The sequence below is a fragment of the Vombatus ursinus genome, unplaced genomic scaffold, assembly GCF_900497805.2.
Source record: "Vombatus ursinus unplaced genomic scaffold, bare-nosed wombat genome assembly UNPS02014821.1, whole genome shotgun sequence".
Lineage (NCBI taxonomy): Eukaryota > Metazoa > Chordata > Mammalia > Diprotodontia > Vombatidae > Vombatus > Vombatus ursinus.
The window spans coordinates 46,398,349-46,412,993 of record NW_020954599.1 but is presented as its reverse complement, the minus strand read 5'-3'; the positions used below and the strand labels follow the sequence as shown (position 1 = coordinate 46,412,993).

At 39.2% G+C, this 14,645-nt stretch overlaps 1 protein-coding gene across 1 annotated transcript in view; it reads left to right on the top strand.

Moving 5' to 3' along the window:
* GALNTL6 (polypeptide N-acetylgalactosaminyltransferase like 6) overlaps positions 1 to 14,645 on the top strand; it is a 959,075-nt gene that overhangs the window by 726,122 nt on the left and 218,308 nt on the right. The window contains exon 6 of the mRNA XM_027837462.1: positions 5,059 to 5,242. Coding sequence (XP_027693263.1) covers positions 5,059 to 5,242 — 184 coding nt within the window. The remainder of the gene's footprint in view (positions 1 to 5,058; positions 5,243 to 14,645) is intronic.

The following is a 14,645-nucleotide window of genomic DNA, read 5'->3' as shown; positions in this document are numbered from 1 at the left end:
ATGCATCAAGATTCATTTTTTTCCAACTAAAACTTGTGCCTACATTTCAGTTTCTAAAGAATCAAATATATAGACTTTTAATGGGAAAAAAAATTCAGGTATAATCCCAAGGTGTAAAATGAACCAAAGTAAGCTGTATCTCCTCCTCTTTCCTCACTTTGAATGATATGTCAAAATGTTGATAGAAAATACTGGCTCCAACTCTAGAACCAGTATTCTTTCCAAGGCTTTCAGTATAGGCCTGATGATAAACTTTATATCTGCAAACTGAAGACTAGCCTACCTAAACTTAGAAAAGCTTATCATCAGAACTCTGATCAACAGATGATGATGTGTTGGGATCCTAGCCCCAACTCATGGAAACCATAGAAGAATTTAAATCCCCACACATGAAGGAAGTCCCCACAAATCACAAGTCTTTGAAGCTACTAAATCAATGTTTACATAGCACCTTTCTTAAAGACCATTTTTTAAATGTAGAGGTACATGCAATATGTCTTAATGAAAAGATGGAGTCGAAGAGGAGGAGGGTTGGTATATTCTTCATCAAAGCTTTAATTAGCAAGAACTAATTGCAAGTGATTAAAGCTAAGAAACAGATTCTTCAGAGTTCTGTTCTAGCTTAACTGTATTTTTTAAAGTGAAGTCAGAGCTGAGTCCAGCAAGAGCCAAGAAATATACAGTAAACTTGAAAACATTTTTTTTTAATTCATAGTGTGCCAATATTATACTCCCTCCTATTCTCCCAGATTCCACTAAATCAACTTTTGTTGTAAATATGTCCTTGGCCTTGAAGTGAATGCCAATAACAACTGCCTTCACAATGGGCCCTTCAGAGAGGATGATTTGCTATTGACTCGGGCTTTGGATTCCAACTAGAACCAGGAAAGCTCCATTAGTCAAAGATGGGGAAAGAATCAATTATAACTGGTACGGGATTTAATATGGGAAACAATGCAACCTTCCCCTCAAGCATCCCCAAACCCACATACATCAGACTTCCTGGCCATCCTAATCAAGAGAGGAGTGCCTCCAAACATGTTGCCAAGAATCCTTTAAGGTTTTAATTAAAAGTATCTTGTACAAGGGCATAGCAATTTAGAGTTTCATCAGCAACGGTCACCATCTCTCAAAAATGAACTCAAGCTATAGAGCATAATGTGCTGACATCTGAATACTCAATGAAGGCAGGAAAGTGCCTAATGGATTCCCTAACCCAAGCAACCTACTCAATGTCAATAGTAAAGTCCCTGAAAGTCCCCCAGATTGTTCACTGTACACCTAACCTCAAAAATAGAGCTAGTTTCTTTCCTGATTAAGGTATTTTATTTCCTCCTGGACCTAGTCAGTATAAGAAGTGACTAAATCCAAGGATCACTATCAATTTTTTTTTCCTTTATCTGCATCTTGACATAGCATTCCAAATAAGGAAACAAGAGAAGCCTCACCATGCCTTGGTTCATTTTATACCCTAGGATTGTACCTGACTTTTTATTTCTTATTAATAGTCTACATGTTTTGGCTAATGTGGAAATATGTTTTGCATGACTGTATGTGTATAATGGGTATCATATCTCTTGACTTCTTGATGGGTGGAGGAGGGAGTGGAAGGAGAGAAAGAATGTGGAACTAAAAATAAAATTTAAATTTAAAAAATTAGTCCATATGTTTGATTCCCCAGAAACTGAAGTATAGGCACAAGCTTTAGATGAAAAAATTAGTCACCCTGTGTCCACCCCCTGCGTCCACCCCTCATGTCAGCCCCCAATCTGGCCCACCAGGATCAGTTAACAGGAAATTTGATGGCAAGCTAATTTAACAGACTCGTTCCCTTTGCCCCTCCTCTGCTCTGGACTCCGTATTGGTCAAGTTCTTGTCAATCTAGCCCAGATCTGCATCTGATTGAAGTAAATAGTTGAAACCATAAGGCTTAAAAACTCCTGCAGAGATGATAGAAGGAACCTATTTAATTCAAGGATTAAGAGTCTCCTCCTTCAGGGCCACCTGTAGAATAAATATGTTTCAGATAAAAACTAAAATCCATTATAGGATTTATTTGTGACTAGCAAAGGGAAAGTGCTGCTTGTGGAGAGTGGTATCAATGCTGCAACCGTAGCCCCTCAGCGGCTCCTCTCTCTCACTGACTGTGAATAGGGATAAGAAAAAAAAAATGGACCTCACAAGTCATCCACTCCAGTCCTTTCATATTTCAAATGAAAAAACTGAGGTACAAGGACTTTAAGTCACTTGCCTAATGTCACAAGTAGTGTAAGGTGGGATTAGAACCCAGGTCTTTTGACTTCAAAGCAGTAGAGAATGAAGTAGGGAGAGTCCTGGGTCTGCAGTCATTAAAACTTGAGTTCAAATACAATCTCAGATACTTTCTAGCTGTGTAACCCTAGGCAAGTCACTTTACATCCATCTGCCTCAATTTCCTTATCAGTAAAATGGAGATAATAACAACAATAATAATATCTCCTTCTCAGGTTTGTTGTTAAACTCAAATGAGATAATATTTTAAAGTGACTACCTCAGTACCTAGCACATTTTAGATATTTCATCCCTTCCTTCTTTCTCCTTTCCTTCCTTCCTTCCTTTCTTCCTTCTTTCATTTCTTCTCTCCTTCCCTCTTTCCTTTCTTCTTTCTTTATTCCCGTCTTCCCTTGTTTCCTTCTTTCCTTCCTTCCTTCCTTCAAAGCCAGTGTTCTTTCCACTGTACTATGAGCCGCAGGAGCATAAAAGGGAACTCTATGGTCAGAGAGGCAGTGGAAAGAGCATAAACAATGTGGAGTCACAAGACCAGCCTGGTACAGTGGAAAAAGCAAAAACTTTGGATACTATACCTGGTTCTAACCCAGTCTCTGCCACCTAGTAACTGTGAACTTGAGCAAGTTACTTAACTTCTCTGGTCCTGTTTCCTCATTTATACAATGGCAGGGGGTAGGAGAAATATATGGCGTCTGAAGTCCCAATTCTAAAAGCAAAAATATCTATGACTTGAGATATCACCTATGTGAGCTCGAGCTGGGAAGCAATGCGGTACCATGGCAAGCACCCTGACACTGGAGTCAGAATCGTATTCAAATGTTGCCTGCGTGACTCGGGAAAGTCACTTATTCTACCTCAACCCCAGTTACTTCATCTATAAGATGATAGGATTGGCCGCTACATTGGCCGCTCTGAGGTCCTTTTCACCTCTAAATGTAGGACCCTCTGACTAAGTTAGGTAACCTCTCTGGCCTCAGAAACCTGTTTCCTCATTTGTAGAAAGAGAAGACTGAATTAAACAGTCTCTGAGATCTCTCGTAATTCTAGATCTAGGAGCCTACGCTGTGCTCTGGATACATCAGAAGCAAAAGAACATGGAGCTTCTGAGTCAGTCATGGACGGCCAGTTGTTGCCTTCTAAGTTGAGAAAATCCCTATGGAACAAAGCAGTGATTTCATTGGGGAGGACATTTCATTGCTGACATAAGTAATATTTATGCCAGATGATATATTTGGGAACACACTTGTTCTTTTATTGGTTCGGGGAACTAAACTCCCTCTTCCAATAGAGATGGCAGCTTCTCTGTCACCCACTTCAAGCGCTGACTGGGGCACTAAGAGCTTCAGTGACTGCCCCAGGACCACAAAGTCAGTATGTTTCAAAGGCAAAATTGGAACCCAAATCTTGCTGACTTTGAAACTGACTTTCAGTCTGCCAGAGGTAGTATTAGAGATCCATAAATGCCTGAGTGGTCTAATTAGGAAGGTGAAAAATACAAGTTGAGTATAGGCAGATGAAAATATAAATTCCAAATTTTGGAAACAAAGAGATGTGATTCTGGGTAGTCATTACTGGATAAAAAGTGTTTGTGGAAAGTAGATAAACTTTGAATTCACTTAGAAATTCCTTGAATCTTGAAGCATTGTGACCCCATATTACCCAGCTTTTTTTTTCCTTTTCCTCCTCACATGAAGAAAAAATAATTGCCAATGAAAATGAAGGAATGGAAATGACAGATGTGTAGTACATTTAAATATTATTTACCTTTCTTTTGATGAAGATATTTAAATATAGTTTATAAGCATGTCTAATCCAAAGGGTTGCCAAAGAGCAAAAAGGAGCTGATGTTGGCACTTGTCCCTCTGCCAAGTAGTATTAACAGTTAATTACGACCACAAGTTGAAGACACGTTCTTGAGAAAGAAAAAGACTTATTATGTATAGGCCCTAACTCTTCGTGTTTTCTATTACTTTTCCCCCATTAGGGCCTTTGCACTGAAAGTATGCTGTACTCAACTATTAGGGAATATTGTTTCCACTATCAGAGCAGAGCAGAGAAATGACAGACAAGATGTCTATAGGTAAACCTTTAGCCGATAGCAAAACCAAGAACAGAACTCGCTGCCCAAACTGCCTTCCATCATCTTACATATGGTGAGGGGAAAGTTAAAGCTTTGGGGAAGTCATTTTTTCTTACTGATAAACAGAGTGGGATATCAAAAAACCAAGGGCAAAGATCACCTTAACACTAACTGTGTCAGGCTTCGTGTGGCCAAGAATTTAATGTTCAGACTGTCAACATGAGAAAAGAGAGCGATCTTACCTGCAGCTACTCTCAGAGTCAAAGCTAAATAACTTTGCTGTTAAATATTTACATCCCAGAACCTCCAGAATGAGGTCCAGTATTTCCTCAGCAGTTCCTAATTGTACGGTTGAAGAAATTCAAGTGCTGTTTTTATTCTGTGCATGTCTGCTGCATGCTAAAATGACAGATTGGGGACAGAGCAGAGCAGAAAAGCGACAGAGAGAGTCAGATGGATTTTTGCAGGTCTCCCTGGGATGTTACTTTCTTAAAGGAAAATACAGCCACTCTAATTGTCCCTAATCACTGTCCCATTGTGTTAAGTCCACTTTCAGATGGACAGTTCCTGCAAATTTCAAAAGCAGAGTGATTTCAGGGCTTAAGGTTGAACATTAGCAAGAATCTATATGCTATTCTTTGCCAAAATATGATTGATGACCTGACCAAATCTGTCTTTCCCTGTTGTGTATATGTGTTTTTATCTTTCAGACCAAATTGCCCTAAATCACAAAACCATTGTGTGTCCTATGATCGATGTCATCGACCACAATCACTTTGGGTACGAAGCCCAGGCAGGTGATGCCATGAGAGGAGCCTTCGACTGGGAAATGTACTACAAAAGAATCCCCATCCCTCCAGAGCTCCAGAGAGCAGATCCCAGTGACCCTTTTGAGTGAGTATCAGCTAAGGAAATGCCAAGGGATCAAGGGTGGGCACGGGGTAAACCATTTTAAGCATGCCACGCTAGGGGCTACTCCTGAGAACAATCACTTCTAATTAAAAGCAATAAAGCAGGTGACCACAAATTGCACAAGAATGGAGAAAGGTCAAGACAACCTGTTGTGGACTATTACAAGCTGGATTGAATGCATGTCATTTCCCTGTCAGACTTTGCTGAGAGTTGGGGAAAGTGTGTTACTGTGTATAAAATAAAAGAAGAGAAGGGCCTGAGTAATAGGAGAGAAATGAAGAAGGAAAGGAAATATATGGCTACTAAAGGTATTTCCTTTATTTTTCCCTAAAGGATTCTCTGAACCAACTATCTTATTATTTCTTCACTGGGAATAGATGCATCAGTCTCTAAGGCTTCATTTTGTTAGTAAGTGCCCTAGTTATGATAGATGGCATCACTCCTCTGTATGTGTTACTGTAATTTAAACACAGGAGTATCAAACCAAAACAGTATCAAGCAGACTAGTAAATCATCTTTGATAAGCCTATTCCTGATCCCAACATTGACAGATCAGATAATTTACAGTAATGACCTGCCAACTCCTTGAAAACCCCATCTATTTTTATTTCTAGCCCCTCTCCCTTGTCATGGGGATTTATGCTCATCAGCAGAGGTGAGTGGGAAGACATGGCTTGGTCTGGCAAACTTCACTGAAAGCCAGCCCAGAAATTTGCCCAGAGATACCTGCCAACTGCTGCCAGCCCTTCACCCTGTTCTTTCCCATTAAAAACCTCTGTAATGGTATGTTTAACACACACACACACACACACACGAAAATTCTAAATCCCTGCATTTGTGATTTTACATTCTCCTCCAGAATGATTTTAAATCATGATTTGCAACCTGTGCCTAACAGCATGGCAGGGTTTAAAAATATGCACTGGAGAGTGTGCATTCCCCAACACTGCCACATTCAATGAAAGCTGGCATTTGATAAACATCAACATATTTTTCCCTCCATTCCACTCAGTTTCTAGCCACTAGGGATCTTTTTTTTTTTAATAGGCCCTTAGGGATACAACCTGGAAATGGATTTCAAAAGTGATTAGTGTAATGAAGGAAGGGAAAGAATATTTCTTTTGAGGGTTGGAGCACACTGATTAGGTATCTAGAACTTCAGAACATGGGTCTTTCCAGACTTCAAATTCTCAACCAATTACTATGCAGTTTGTGCAGAGAAATGAAGTCCCTTCATTATGCTCCTGACTGTTCTGGTAAATATTCAAGTACACAGAGACATTCTAGAGAAACAGATTCTCTGTTAACTTTTGATCTGAGAGAAGAACCTACCAAGAATTTGTAGTACACCCTGCAGACATCCGTGCTACTCAAGAGGGCTGCTTATCTTAGAAAAACAGTCAAGCTTATCAGGAGCCCAAGATAGGACTCAGGATCCAGGAGACACCACTCTGAGAATCCAGAGGAAGATACAGTGTAACTTGTTAGAGGATAGTGATGCCTGGTATGTCATATGGGCTGCTATGTACCCACTATATGCATATCATATGTATCATATGTTTTATTTCCAGGGACATGATCTGACTCCTGGTAAAACATTTTCAACTGTGTATAATAGGGAGCTGGGTAAAATGGAGTTTCATTGTATTACCATTGGGATAGGACACTTATTCTCTGCTAAGGTCAGATAAAAATGCCACCAGCAGAACCTCAAATAGAGAAAATTGAAAAAAAAATAGAAATCCACAGGCCATGCACTGACAGTCAGAATTGTTGTCAAGTAGCCTTTTGCTATGGCTGTGACAGTGTTAGACACCTTGTTGAACCCAGTAACCAAGCAAGTTGATAAGCTTCAGAATTAAATTACCTCTTGTTTCTGTCAGCCACTTAGATGGTGGCTGTACTGTCAAAATTGTGTTTTCCTATTGCTGCCTGTGTTTCTGCTTAAGATCCCCTTTTATTCTTAGAGCTGTGGGCACTTCAGTATTTTGTAATAAATGCAGCTTCAGGTAGGTGTCTGCTTTGATCTTAAAAACCAGCATTGGCCTTCATAATTGTGTAAGAGTGGTTATCAGAGCAGTGTCCAAGCAATCCCATTACACTCAGAGTCACCAGCTTGCTTGTACAGAGGCTGGCTTTTAGCTAAAATTTGCTTTCCTGGGCCTAGACTTTTAAATAGAGCCTTAGTATATGTGTGTATATGTGTCCCCCTCTCTCCTCTATATCTCCCTTCTCTCCCTTTTTCCTCTTCCCCAGTCATCCTCTCCCTTTTCTCTCTTCTCTATCCTCTCATATCTCTTCCTTCTCTCCTCCAGTTTTCCTTCCTCTCTCCTTCCCCTCTCACCACACTTTCTCCCCTTCACTCCCTTATTGTTCATGTTTTAAGATGCTTCAGCCCAAGTTTAGGTTCTATGTTAATGAACAGAGATCTGGGGTAGCAGGGTAAGGTGGAAGGCAAAAAGAGGGGTCAAAAAGAGTATATATCACAATTACATATTCTTTCCACACTATATACATGTAAAAAAAAAAATTGTGCTGTTTATGAAGAAGCTCATCTGCATGAGCTTTGTCTGTTTGTCTGGTTTAGTCAGTTCAGTCAGAACTTGTTGGAACTTTTAGAAATCGTGGACTCCCTGCCCACTAGAGCATAAAGCATAGTGGAAAGATTGTTGGATCTCTTAACAACAGACTTGGGTTCAAATTCTGACTATGCTACTTAATCCCTAATTTAGGTAAATCTTTTACCACTCCATGGGCTTCAGTATCCTCATCTGTAAAAAAAAAAAAAAAAAAAAAAGGTGGGAGTTGGAAGTAAGAGAAGGGAATAAGCACTTATTACTAAGGTCTTTACAAGTATTATCTCATTTGGTCCTCACAACAACCCTGAAAGGTAGGGGCTATCCATTTTAAAGTGGAGGAAATTGATACAAACAAAGTTAAGAGACTTGCCCAGAGTCACACAGGTATTAAGGGTCTGAGGTCACATTTGAATTCAAGTCTTCCTCTCTCTGGATCTAGCACTCTATCCACTCCATCACCTAGTTGACTCTAAATGGCATCTAGTTGGCCTAGAAGTCTTCTAAAACTTTCTTGGTACCTCCTAACTCAAAATCCATGATCTTATTAAATAAAATGCAAACTCCTTAGCCTACCATGCATAAGAATAGCCTACAGTTATATAGTGATTCAAGGTCTGCAAAAAGACTTTCCAAGCATTATCTCTGTAGATTCTGACAACCCTGCGAAAAGTAGGTGCTGTTATTAATCACGTTTTTTTACAGATGAGGAAACTGAGGCTCAAATATCACAAAATTAATTAGTTCCTGACATGGCATCAAATTTGTGTCTTTCTGACTCCCAAGTTCAGTGCATTAACTACTACACCTTGCTGCCTCCACATACATGCTCTAAGCCTTCAAGGCTGTTTCCAACTGGATCTCTAACTACCTTTACTAAGTTATCTTCAATAGCTTCTTAAAGGAACTTTCCATTTCCAGCCAGGTTAACTTATTCATTATCCCCTAAACATGCCCACTCCCTACTCATACCATTTTCCCAATTAGGAATGCCTACTCCACAAAGCTCTTCTTATTTAGGTGCTACCCTTGATTAAAAACCCAACTCTGGTCTTCCAGGAAGTCTTTCCCAAATAAACTAGTATTTCTACTGGATATCCATAGCATAGATTGTCTTTACCACTCATTTGGCACCTCCCACATGCTACCTGCTAATGTTCTTTTTGTTTTCCTACATACATATCTTTCCCACTAGATTCTCATTTGAAATATTTAAGTATAGGGACCATGTCTTGGATCATTTTTATCCTTAGTCTCTAACACAAAGTCTGGCAGTGCAGATGATCGTCCATGCACACAGTAAAGTAGTTCAACAACATTTACTTATGATCATCATAATCAATCAAGAAGTATTTAAGTGCCTGATACATCAAGCATTTTCAAGGCGTTGAGAAAACAAAGATAGAAGTTCAATGGTCCCTACCTTACCTTGAAGGAGGTTACTTTGTCTACTAGGGACACAAGCAGTACAAATGTAAGTAAGGGATTGGGCTGGACCTGTGATTTCACTGGGAAAAAGAAACTCCTTGGTAAGGAAACTCCCTCTTCCAGTTTATGTTGGCATCTACTCTACAACTTGGGGTTTTGGAGTAGAGCATGGTAGAGCATCCTTGTAATCCTTGCCACAGGGAGGCTGAAGTTGATGGGTCTACTTGAGCTCAGAAATTCTGAGCTATACTAGGCTAAGCCAATCACATGTCTGAACTAATTCTGGTTCCGTATGGTGAACTCCTCAGGAGTACAGGACCACCAGGCTGGCTAAGGAAGAATGAACCAGACCTAGGTAGGAACGGAACAGGACAAAACTCTCATGCCAATTATAAATGTGAATGAATGTGGTTTCTGCACTTGAAGTCTGGATGCAATATAGAGTTGTTCAGTCATTTCAGTCATGTCTGACTCTTCATAACCCTATTTGGGGTTTTCTTGGCAAAGGTACTGGAGTAGTTTGCCATTTCCTTCTCCAGCTCATTTTACAGATGAAGAAAGTGAGGTAAACAAGGTTAAGTGACTTGCCCAAGGTCACACAGCTTGTAAATGTCTAAAGCCAGATTTGAACTCAGGTTTTCCTGATTCCAGACCAGGCCCTCTACCTATTGCACCACCTGGCTGCCCTGCAACAGAAAGACACATTTTTAAAAAATCAAATCTTATAATTTTAGAATTCTTTAGGGCACTGAGGTCTAAGTAACTTTCCCTAGGTCACATACCCAATATGTGTGAAAGTTGGAACTTGAACCCCGGGTCTTGCTGGGTCCAAACACAGCTCTCTAACCACTATGTCATGCTCTATACATATACAAAATATAGCAAAATAGATACAAGATAATTTTGGCAAGTATTCTCAAATCTCACTTTTATGTAAAAATCATAATTCTTAATATCTACCAATCATTCTTCATGACACTGATACTAACAACCTACCAACTTTTTTGTCCCAGGCCATAATTCACTGGGTCATTTTTTCACTGATACCTGAAGGGACAGTTTAATGATAAGGCAACTTTTGTTCAGAACCCAACACAACTGAAAGCTTGCTTTTTACTCCAAAAGCTCCCCTAACTCATGACTGCTCCAAGAGTTTCAGATGGTAGATTTGCTAGGCACAAGCACCCGATTGTTCTGATTGAATTAAGCTCTGATAAAGAGTAAGCACAGGTCATTTTCAAGAGTTACACGAAAATTAAAGGTCAGTCAAATCTCCCAGAAAGTGTTAAACACAGTTGCCCTCATTTTTATGTGGCTCCACATTATATTGTAGAAACCATTTCTATTGTCCTCACATCTTTGTACTCAAATTTCCAGCACACAGTAACATACAAATCTTGGCAGTATATTTTAAATTCCTATGTTGAGTGCAGGACATGTAATTAGGCAAGGCCACGATTCATTGGAATTTGGGAAATCACCAGGTCCAACCTAATTTTCTTATAGATGAAGAGACTGAAACTCAAAAAAATCATAGAATCATAGATTATCACTGAGATGACCTTAGAGGTTATCTAGTCTAACCTCCTCATTTTACCGACAAGGAAAATGAGGCCCAGAAAGGTTAAATGACTTGTCACAAAGCTAGTTAATGGCAGAGTCAGGATGGGAACACAAATCTCCTGATAACCAACCCAATGTTCATAATACTGCAACATGTTGCCTCAGTTTGAAAGTTCACCTGGTAACCTAAAGAGTGTAGCCAAATTGTGTGTGTGTGTGTGTGTGTGTGTGTGTGTGTGTGTGTGTGTGTAATGGTAGTATCCCTTAGACTTTTGTTCTATTTTGAGTCTTTTCTAGATTGAACAGGATCCTTTTGTCAAAGGCAGAAGATCGGCAGTCCATTATTGATGGTACCACAAAATGCTCAGTCTCAGAAAAGCCCCTTAGCATCTCTATGCCTGTATTTCAACCTGTATAAAAGCAGGATCATGTCATATACCAACTACTTGCAGTGAGATACTCTCCTTAGCTTAGTAAAAGAAAAAAAAAAAAGAATTAGCCTTGGAGGCAGGAAGACCTAGGCTCAAATTTCACCTCTAACACATGTGACCCAAAGAAAGTGATTTAACTTCTCAATATAACAGGCAGCTCTGTCTAAGTCTATAAAACACAAAGCAGATATCAGTCTGATTTGTGAGAGGGTGTTCCCTTCATCAGTGATGACAGATCTCAAATGGAAATAGGGCCACTAAATAGTACATAAGGATCAATGCAGCTGTATGTTGACTTAGAAAACTGCATATTAACATTATCTATGTTCTACTGTATTTTAATATATTTTGTTAAATATTTCCCAATTATATTTTAATCTTCTTTAGGTTGCCCTCTATTCGACAATTCTGCCCTACATCCAAGGAATACCTACACCAAAAGAAATGGAGGAGGGAGGGATTTTTAAGTTCCTTAGAGAAAGAAAATGTCCAAATGCTAAATCATATATCACAACTAGCAGTCAGGAGAACTGAGTTCTACTCAAACATCACTAACTAGCTGTGTGGTAGTGAGGAAGTAACTTCACCTGCCTTGATTTCCTCATTAATAAAATTAGGTTGTTGGATTAGACATTCTCTAAGGTTTCTTTCAGCATTACAATTTTGTTGGCACGTTAAATGTTTTTGAGTTTAATTTGTTCACCGGGCATGACCTGGTATAATATAGGACAGAATTTTGAAAACTGTCTAAGAATCTCAGAGTTGGAGGGAGTCTCAGAGTCCATCTAATGTAACACATATCTAATCAGAAATCACCTCTACTCTTTCCCCAGTGAAGAACATCTCATTACTTATTAATCTCTGGAGAATTCATAGGAGACAAATCATATAAGATGAAACGAATGTGGGAAATGCTTCAAGCAAAGATGATATCTCAGTGAACATCATAAATTCATAATAGAGAGAATATAAATACAATCAATGCCAAAGTACCTTCGGCAATGAAACAAACGTGTGAAAACCTTCAGCCAAAGGAGATATACTACTAAGCATCAGAAACTGCACAAGAGAGAGCCTTTAGGTAGGATAAACAACTTGGTCAATTTGAGTAATTTCGTATTGGAGAGGGCCTACAAATGTAATACACATGGAAAATCTTAGCTGACTCAGGAAGCCAGGTGGCACAGTCGCTAGAGCCCTGGGGTGGGAATCAGGACTACTCATCTTCATGATTTCAAATCCAGCTTCATACACTTACTAGCTGTGTGACCCTGGGCAAGTCATTTAACCCTGTTTGCCTCAGTTGCCTCATCTGTGAAATGAGCTGGAGAAGGAAATGGCAAACCACTTCAGCATCTAGAATCTAGTATCCAGCACCAAGAAAACTCCAAATGGGGTCACTAAGAGTTGGACACAGGCGGAATAACTGAACAGTACAGTACATCAGATCAGATATCAGATAATTCATAGAAAGAGAATTGATACAATTAATATGTAAAGTCTTCAGCCAGTGGGGACACTAGAGTAAACATCAAAAAACTCATCAGGAAGTAGACCTTAAAAATTCATATGGAAAAACCCTGTAAATATAATTAATGTGAGAAAACCTTCAGCAACAATTCAGTCTTTCTTCAGAGTACTCATGCTGGAAAGAGACTTTATAAATGTAATTAATATAGGAAAGAAAGAATGGAGGCCTGTGTGGTATGATAGAGAACTAACTCTGGAATCTGAGGTTCATATCCCACCCCTACAACTATTTGCTATGTGACCTTGTATGTAGGTCACTTCCCATTTCAGGCCTCAGCTTCTTCATCTATAAATTTAAGGGTTTGAAGCAAACTGCTTCTGAGGTCTCTTCCAAAAGAGGATGCTTTTGAAATACAATCAACATGGGAAAGTCTTCATTCAAATTGAGTGACTCATTAGAAAGATGAATTAATACTGAAAACCCCTTCTGAGGTCTAGATCTATGATGGCATGACTGTTATTTGACATTAAAGAATTTGTCTAGGAGAGAAATCCTGTAGATGTAATAAATGTGGAAAAGTTTTTGACTAGAGGAGTTATCTTAGTGGACATTTACGTAATAGCTAGCATTTAGATAACATTACTTTCAGGCAGGCCTCTTGCAGCCTGCCAAAGGATTTCAGGCAGCCCACAAAAAATGTTGCCACTGCGCACTCTCTTCCGTTTGTCACGTGATCCGTGGCAACCAACTATTGTCAATTTGTCTCTAGTCTAATCTATCTGCGGCCCAAAGAAGTTTCGTCTATTTTAATTTTGGCCGCCACCTACTGCTAAGTTGTGCAAATCTGCTTTAAGGTTTGGCAAGTACTTTACACATATTTTTTTCCTTTGTTCCTCACAACCACCCTGGGAAATAGATGCTATTACCATCCCTACTTTACAGATGAAGAAACTGAGGGTAAGAGAGGTTAAGTGATTGATCCTGAGTCATGATGCTAATAAGTATCTGAAGTAAGATTTTAACTCGGGTCTTCCTGACTCCGTTTCTAGCACTGAACCACCTGACTGCCAAAGAGAATTTCTATAGGAGAGAAACCCTAATAATGTAATTAATTTAGGGGTATCTTCAGCTAATGGAAACATCATAGTGATCATCAAGTAATTAATGTGGGAATTTGAATGTGAGAAGACCTGAAGGTAGAACTATCATCTTAACAACAGAAAAATCCCAGTGGAGAGGAAGCTTTTGGAATATAATTAACATGGGAAAGTCTTCTTCAAATTGATTGACTCATTAGACAGATGAATTAATACTGAAAAGAAACCTTAGGAATGTAATTCATTTGCAAAGGCCTTCAACCAGAGTTCACACCTTCCTCAACATTAAAGAGAAATTGAATATGCTAGATGTAAACCTTACAAATGAAATTTGGTTTGATATTTCTGCTAGGAGGCCTTTCTTCCTAAATCCAGGCAGTAAGATGCCATAAATAGCTAACCCAACAGAAGCAAGTGATACAGTATAAAGAATAAGTTTACTTAGTTCAGTATGACATAGTTGTTAGATTCAGAGTAAAGACACATCTTCACAGTAATGGTGTTAATTCTGGTTCTAGTCCAGATAAGTACTGATCTCTCCTTGTCTCCCTTTCCTCCATGGTACCAGCAACTCATAGTCCTCATAATTGTGGCTGATAGGAGGTACATGGTGTAGGAGAACCACTAAGTCTGAAGAGCTGGGGAGTCACACTGGTGGGGGCTTTTTATACCATCAGTGGAATGCTAGCACAAAGCTTTCTGTTACTACATACAATAAACTCCCCTCCTCTAAAAGTCCCAATGGCTTCCTGTTGCTTCTAGGATAAAATGACAAACTTCTATAATTGGTATTTCAAAATCATCACAATTTGCCTCCAG